We start from the raw sequence: 7,089 nt of genomic DNA, 5'->3' as shown, positions 1-7,089 counted from the left end.
ACTGAAACCATTCAGCTGCGCTTAAGTTCAAGATCATTTGCGATTTATAGATTTCACATCTGAAAGAGAGGCGTACGTTCATTTTCTGTGTGTACGTTCATTCTATGAATCACACGTACACACATCTGAAAAATGATCGTAAGATCAAACTTAGGACGGTTTCTGCGCAACATTTTATAAATGAGGCCCATTGTCTTTAAAACATTTGTTTTGTTGTATCCAGCTGATTTTGCTGCTAGATCTCTCTTCATCAGATTCAGTGTATATTTAAAATCAATTAAAGGTTTAGTTCACTTTTTAATGAAAATTAGCCCAAGCTTTACTCACCCTCAAGCCATCTTAGGTGTACAGCCAATAGCTGTGTCTCATTTCATTTAATTTCGAAGGCTGCATCCTCCAGAGGACGCATCCTGTGAAGGATGCAGTATATGGAGTGTCCTTAACCAGAATTAAACGAGACGTCCTTTGTAGGACACACGGGCAGGAAAGGAAACAGGAAGTATTACGTTGCTATGCCAACACGTTCACGACAGTGTCGTTGCGCTCTCACAACAGTCGAATGAATGATAATTATTTATAAACTTGGAAAGTAATTTGAAAAGAAAATGTATTTACTTGTTTTATTTTGGTTAATGCTTGAGGAGCTGTGGTGTATGTACAACAGATATCTGTTACAGACACAAAGGAGGATATTAAGAAGAACGAAGTTTCAAACAAAAACAAGCTTGAAACTACTTACATTTAAACACCACATTTTCGCTTGTACATGTACATCTGCCGACGCTGCCATTTTTTTTTTTCAAATAAATGACGGTTAACAGCGACGCAAAGAATTGTGGGCTATCTGCAGCAGCGAAGGATAGGCCTACACCTCATGCATCCTCCGAATTCCTGTGAAAGAAGGGCGCATTCGAAGGTCGTATTTACTTCGAGAGTCCTACTTACTTTTCTGAAATGATACAGCCTCAATGACGTATGCAACCTTCAAATGCGATCTCCGGAGGACGCAGCCTTTGAAATGAGACACAGCTATGACTTTCTTCTTTCAACAGACGAAGAAAGTGTAAAAACTCTTACAGTTTATAAAGCTTACGCTACGTCATACGCCTTCCCTATTCAACTTATGGAAAAAGTGTAACTGATGTGACGCCAGTTTACACTTTCTTCGTAACTTGAATACGGAAGGTGGTCTGACAGAAGCTAGATATTTTACTTCATAACTTGTTAAATATGGATATTTTTTTACACAAACGCATTGCTTCGCTTCAGAAGGCCTTTATTAACCCCCCAGAGCCGTGTGAAGTGTGTTTATGATGGATGGATGATGGAAGCACGTTCTTCAGCTCATAATCGTGACCCCTGTTCACTGCCATTATAAAGCTCGGATGCGTAAGGACAGTGGTTCTCAACCGGTGGGGCGCGGACACTCTCCCAGGGGGGCGCGAGTAGGCTACAGGATGGGAGGAAAAAAAACCTGAAAAAAAAAAATTTGCAAGTTTTTTTTTAATCACTAAACTACTGTCATAAAAAGTTATAGTTTTGTTTATACATAACTCCTGAATAAAATTAAAATGTGTTTGGACTGATTTTTTTAAAAAAAAGTTTTGAACAAATTTGATTGGTTTGTCGATAGTGAGCGCAAATGCAGGTGATAAGCGGTTTTATTAAGCGAGTCATTGAGTCGTTCATTCACGATTCGTTCAAACGGCCGGTTCATCAAGAATGAGACAGATGTTTGTGAATGGGTCATTGAATCTTTGACTCAAACGATTTGTTCAAAACACTGAATCATTCAAAACACGATTGAGTGTTGCTGTGAGATGCGCTATGTTGTGATCTTTGTTTGGATTCATCGGATCTATTTTCGCTGCTAAAATAGACCAAAACAGTAATTATTTCGTCTAAAATGTAAGTGACTTAATATTATTAACTTGTTTGTTGAACTGTCATATCAGTGTCACATTTTCAATCGCGAGGTGATGGTAAATTAAGTGATCAATTGTCAGCTCTCTTGGTCGTCAGGTCGTGTGATGTATGTTGCTGAACTGTATTCAAATGTTATATTTCAAAATGTGGTGTTTTTATATTTATAACTGCAGTATGTCAATTTAGTTTATTTGTGTGTGCTGCGCTCATAGACTTTAGAAAACGGCGCGCATTTGTTTGATTTCTCCTCGAGAAACTGCGCAAGCCTCAGAAGTTTAAGGTCCTTGCACCCTGACTGAGTCCGAAACTGTTGTATTCGTTTTTTCATATTCGTCATTTGGTGGCTCTCAATTGTCAAAAACACCCCTCAAGATATTTGCTACGGATGCGAAAAATGCAGAAAATCGAACCATCTGAATTAATTTTTATGACGGACGGAAGTTTCAGTTGCAAACGTATAAAACGTGAGGTCGTATTTATATATATATATATATATATATAATATATGGGTCACTGGGGCCCCAACTGCAATGAACCAGCTTTGGGGGGGGCCCAGCTTGCAAAAGGTTGAGAACCCCTGCGTAAGGATATTTATTAAAATATCTTCAATTGTGTTCATCAGAAAGAAGAAAGTCATATACACCGAGGATGGCTTGAAGGTGAGTAAAGCTTTGGCTAATTTTCATTTGAAAGTGAACTAATCCTTTAACTCTTTCCTACATTAACAGAAACAGGAAATGAAACGTTTTCACAAGTTCCATTTAACTGCATTTATTACAAGCAATGGGATGGAAAATTGCTGCAGTTTTACAGTGTGTCATTGGATAGAGATAACTCCTCATCAGCTGATCCAGTTATTGTGGCAATTACAAATACAGGGAAAACTATTTATATCTAGTACTTTCAGGGGTTGTAAATTCAGGGGTGAATAACGGTGAAGTGTGACACTGTTTGATTGACGTTGTTTTAAAATATGGCAAGTGCCTTACAAAATGCCATTTAAAAATGTTCTTAAATAGATCTTCACTACACTATACAGAAAAATTAAAGAATTATCGAGTATAAATTGTTACAGACACCATTGTTCACATGCTACTGACAAAATACTCTTAATTATAAAAGTAAAGCCACAACATTAATATACCTATGAAAAAAAAAAAAATTCCTAAGTTACCTTGTTTCTTGCTATTGGTATTAAATGTATAGCTGTTATATATGTAAAGTGTAAGCAGGGACAAGGCAGAGAATCCAAATGCAAGCACAAACATTTAATAACAAAAGCATAAATTTAAGCAGACAATCCAAAACACGAGTAATCCACAGAAGGCAGGAGAACAACAGCAGGAACACGCATATAGCAGCAACAACTGAAGCACACAGGTTTAGATAGGCTATCAAGGGTCTGACAAGGGACAGGTGTTGGTGATTTGATGTCATGGTAACTAATGAAGGTAATTATGGTGACACACAAGGTACAAGACAAAACAGGAACCAAACACAGGAAGTGTACACAGAAACAATGAGAACTAAGAATACACTTCAACATAAAAATCCTGAAAAACACAAGACAGTATACAGGGATCGTGACAATATATCAAGCAAATATTAAAAAAGAAAATATAAAAAAAATGAAGAAATCATATTTTATGATGCATGTACAATATACAAATAAATCTCCCCCTTTATTTAAGCTGCATGTGGTCACATTAGCAAAATGTTGGTGAAATTTCATGGTCAATTTTATTTATTTATTTCAATTTTTATTTTAAAGATGTATTAAGCAGTTCACACAAGGCGCTTTTTAACCAAGCAGCTTTCTCTTGGTCAACACAGTGAATCAATGACCAACTTGACCCCATTGCAAATTCTTTTGATCACAAGGATTCTTATTGAAATGACTGATTTTCACCCCCGAAAATTCACAAAACAATGATAAATGTGACTGCACTTTTACACATAATGCTTAACACCTATTGAGACATTATATATAGTAGGTTGAGTGATTTTTTTGTGTGTTTGAGTGATTGTTATTTATTAATGTTGCATAAATGAAGTGAAATAAAGATAATATTTACTCCTCTTTGAGAGCAATCTTTAGAAATTCTGAAATCAACTCACAGCGAGAGTTTCTGCCATTCTCCACAGTTTTTTTAAGAATCATTATGCTCTTCTGTTTGTCGTGTGAAGTGTTTTGGATTGCTGCTGCTTTCATGTGAAAGCAGATTGATTGGTCTCTGGACTGTCTACACTGATATAGATGGCACGCGTAACTATAGTACAGTAACTGTTGGGAATGAGGAGGGAGATCATCTTCCTCTGATAGGAGCTGCCGGTATATCTCATCGGCTCTCTCAGTGTTGTGTGCGTAATGGTGCAGTGCTGCAAGGGAAAGCCTTCCTCTGACACAATCTGGGTAATTTCTGACAACCTCCTCAAAGAGCTTAATGCATTTCTGAGCCCAAGCCTGCCTTTCCCGACTGTCTTCCTTCATGGAGAACACTTTACATCTGTACACATCTGCCAGGATTTTCAAAACTTTAGTGGAAGTGGGGAACTTTTCCTGAACCCTTTGTCCCTCTTGAATAGCTCTCTCAACAGAAATTATTTTAAAGTATTCAAGAATATAACCCAAACCATCCAAGTTTCCTGTACTAAGGGTTTTATCTAGAAATCTTTGTACCTTCTCATCATTGGTTTCGGCCTGCACCTCAGACTTTTTTAGTATATAGAGGGACTGAAGGAACAAATCATTTGAGTCTATCTCTGATGCTGTTTTCACTGCCTCTAGAATATCAGCCTCCAGCTCTGGAGTGAGTTCAGACTTTATATACGCCCTGCTCATGGCTACAGCAAGTCCTTTGGCCCATTCCTTTCTATCTGGTTGTGCTTTTAAAGCCATTTTAAAGTAATCAATCGCTTGGCGCTTCTTGGATTTGTTAAACTTCACCAGTGTCCAGCCCTTTTCTCCACTGACTTCAGGGTGTAGAGTGCATCCAGGTGGAGCAGGATGCATTTGCTGAAGCCTCTCCACCTCTTCTACATATCCTTTGCTCTTATCTAGCTCTCCCAAATGGAAGTAGATCCAAGCCAGGTTAGCTTTGTTGATCTGCAGCCGGACTCCAGCTTCTTCTGTTCCTTGCTCCTGGATCACACTTTCTGCTTTGTCCAGGTACATCAGCGCCTCTGTGTTGGAGCCAAGAGCCTGATGGATGTAGGCCAGCAGGTTGTAATAGTGAACCGGCCAAGTGCACGTTTCCTGGTCCACATCCTCCATGTTCCTCTTCATCCCCAGAAGCTCATTTCGATGTTGCCCCAGATCCCATGTGAAGTGGCACTCCAGCCTCTCAAGGCTGCTTCTCAGTGGGGAACTGGAGTTACAGAGAAAGAGAAATTAGCCTTACGAGGTCATTTACTGCTGACACATTTAGATCCGAGGATATGGAGCTGTTTGACAATAAATCCTCAGCTAAAGAGAGAAGAAAAAGGAGGCAAGTCATGGTAAGGTACCTTAACCCGTTTTATCCATGTTTTATGTCTCAATGACATGCAAGAAAACAACCAAATAAAGGATTTCAAGAACAAAAAAAGGTATTCACTTCCTTCCTGCTTCCAGGAAGCATGGCGAAGGCAAACTGGTCTTTCCTAATGATTTTGAGAATAAAAGAAAAATCAATAATTTTGACCCATACAATGTATTGTTGGCTACAAATATACCCATGCAACATATAACAGGTCTTGTGGTAGAGGGTCACATATAGATGTTTTCACATATAGATGTTGTAAATAGAACGAACATTTTCTTCATTCTATTTATTTTTATTTATTTATTTTCATTTAACTTTTTGATTCACAATATGATGTTTTATTAACAAAGTTCGGGAGGAACACATTCAAATGATCTAACTAATCATCACATCACTCCAACCAGCAGTCATCAATCAGCAATCAACATGTCTACCCAATCAGCATGAGTGGAGACCTATATATAAAGGCAGTCGACTCACCTATGTTTTTTTGACCGTTTTCAGCATCCCTCCACCACCCCGTCTCCTCGCACTCGCCTGGTTACTTTCGTGAACCAGAAATACGGGGGGAGTAATCTGGGTTCGGGCCAAATACCGAGCTTGGAGCCCTCTCCTCGGACAGCACACAAAATACGCATACTATTACTATCCGGTACGCATACTATTAGCTATCTGATTATTTGTAAGTGTGAACTCGTGAAGCCCGGTTGGGGCAACTTAATGGGCTGCACTTTGTTCTGCACTGTGTTCCACCACTTTAAAACAAATGGATTTGTGTTTTCATATTCAAGAGATTATAAGCTTGATGCAGCTTTTTTGGGTTTGCATCGAATGTTCTTCGACTTTTATACATAATAAATGTGTTTATGAATAGAGATTGATCTGTTGAAAGCAGTTATTTTGAGTTAGATGCCAAATGTTCTCCTCCTATTCAAATTTGACAATGAAAGGGTGCTTACAACATATTTGCCCACCGGCAACTATAGTTGCCGCACATTCAAATACAATTTTTAAGAAAAAACAAAAACCTGGGGAAAATAAATGCAGAATATGTTCACATGGGACACTATTAACACAATATGCATGAAACCATTTAGAAAAATTTAGGCACAAATGGGTTAAAATTAAAAGTATTACAGTAAGTCTAAAAACTACAGCATTAAAAGCTTGAATGAAACATAGGAAAAAGAAAAGGATGTAATTTGTATTTTTATGAAAATGTTTATAGTATCTTTGATTCTTAAATATCCACGTCATAAATTTGAAACATCCACGTAAATCACGTTTCCATAAATTAATTTTAAACACTTACTCCATCATGATGGGCAGCAGTGGTCTGGTTTTGAAGATGTTTTCTCTCCAGCAGTGGTAATTTGCACTTTGTATGAGCTCACGGATGTATTTATGATGGAGAAAACAATGTTAAGTTTCTGTTCTTCACAAGGTTTTGTTTCATGCAAATGAACATGCACAAGGTCCACAGTACATTTCAGGCAGGGGCGTTTCCTCCGAGGAGGCAAGGGAGGCAGTGCCTCCTTAAAAAAATAGGCTGAGAAAATAATCCATATTACATATAAAACAACACAAATATTACAAATCATGACATTAAAAAGAGCGCAAGTCACTCGTATTTCTTAAG

General features: G+C 38.0%; 1 protein-coding gene across 3 annotated transcripts; it reads right to left on the bottom strand.

Moving 5' to 3' along the window:
• Nucleotides 1-3,304: 3,304 nt before the first annotated feature.
• On the bottom strand, nt 3,305-6,890 carry LOC127499166 (interferon-induced protein with tetratricopeptide repeats 1-like). 3 transcript variants are annotated; one of them, XM_051869345.1, is made up of 2 exons: nt 6,763-6,890; nt 3,305-5,294 (listed from the first exon to the last, which is right to left on the bottom strand). In XM_051869345.1, the coding sequence occupies exons 1-2, from the start codon at nt 6,768-6,770 to the stop codon at nt 3,998-4,000; spliced, it is 1,305 nt and encodes a 434-aa protein (XP_051725305.1). In that variant the 5' UTR covers nt 6,771-6,890; the 3' UTR covers nt 3,305-3,997. The 3 variants fall into 3 exon arrangements, with proteins under 3 accessions (XP_051725305.1, XP_051725306.1, XP_051725304.1); XM_051869346.1 differs by having other exon boundaries at nt 5,931-6,818; XM_051869344.1 differs by lacking the exon at nt 6,763-6,890 and adding an exon at nt 5,523-6,428.
• Between the last annotated feature and the right edge of the window lie 199 nt (nt 6,891-7,089).

The sequence above is a fragment of the Ctenopharyngodon idella genome, chromosome 17 (genome assembly GCF_019924925.1).
Source record: "Ctenopharyngodon idella isolate HZGC_01 chromosome 17, HZGC01, whole genome shotgun sequence".
In the NCBI taxonomy this organism is placed as follows: domain Eukaryota; kingdom Metazoa; phylum Chordata; class Actinopteri; order Cypriniformes; family Xenocyprididae; genus Ctenopharyngodon; species Ctenopharyngodon idella.
This window is presented reverse-complemented; position numbering and strand designations above follow the sequence as displayed.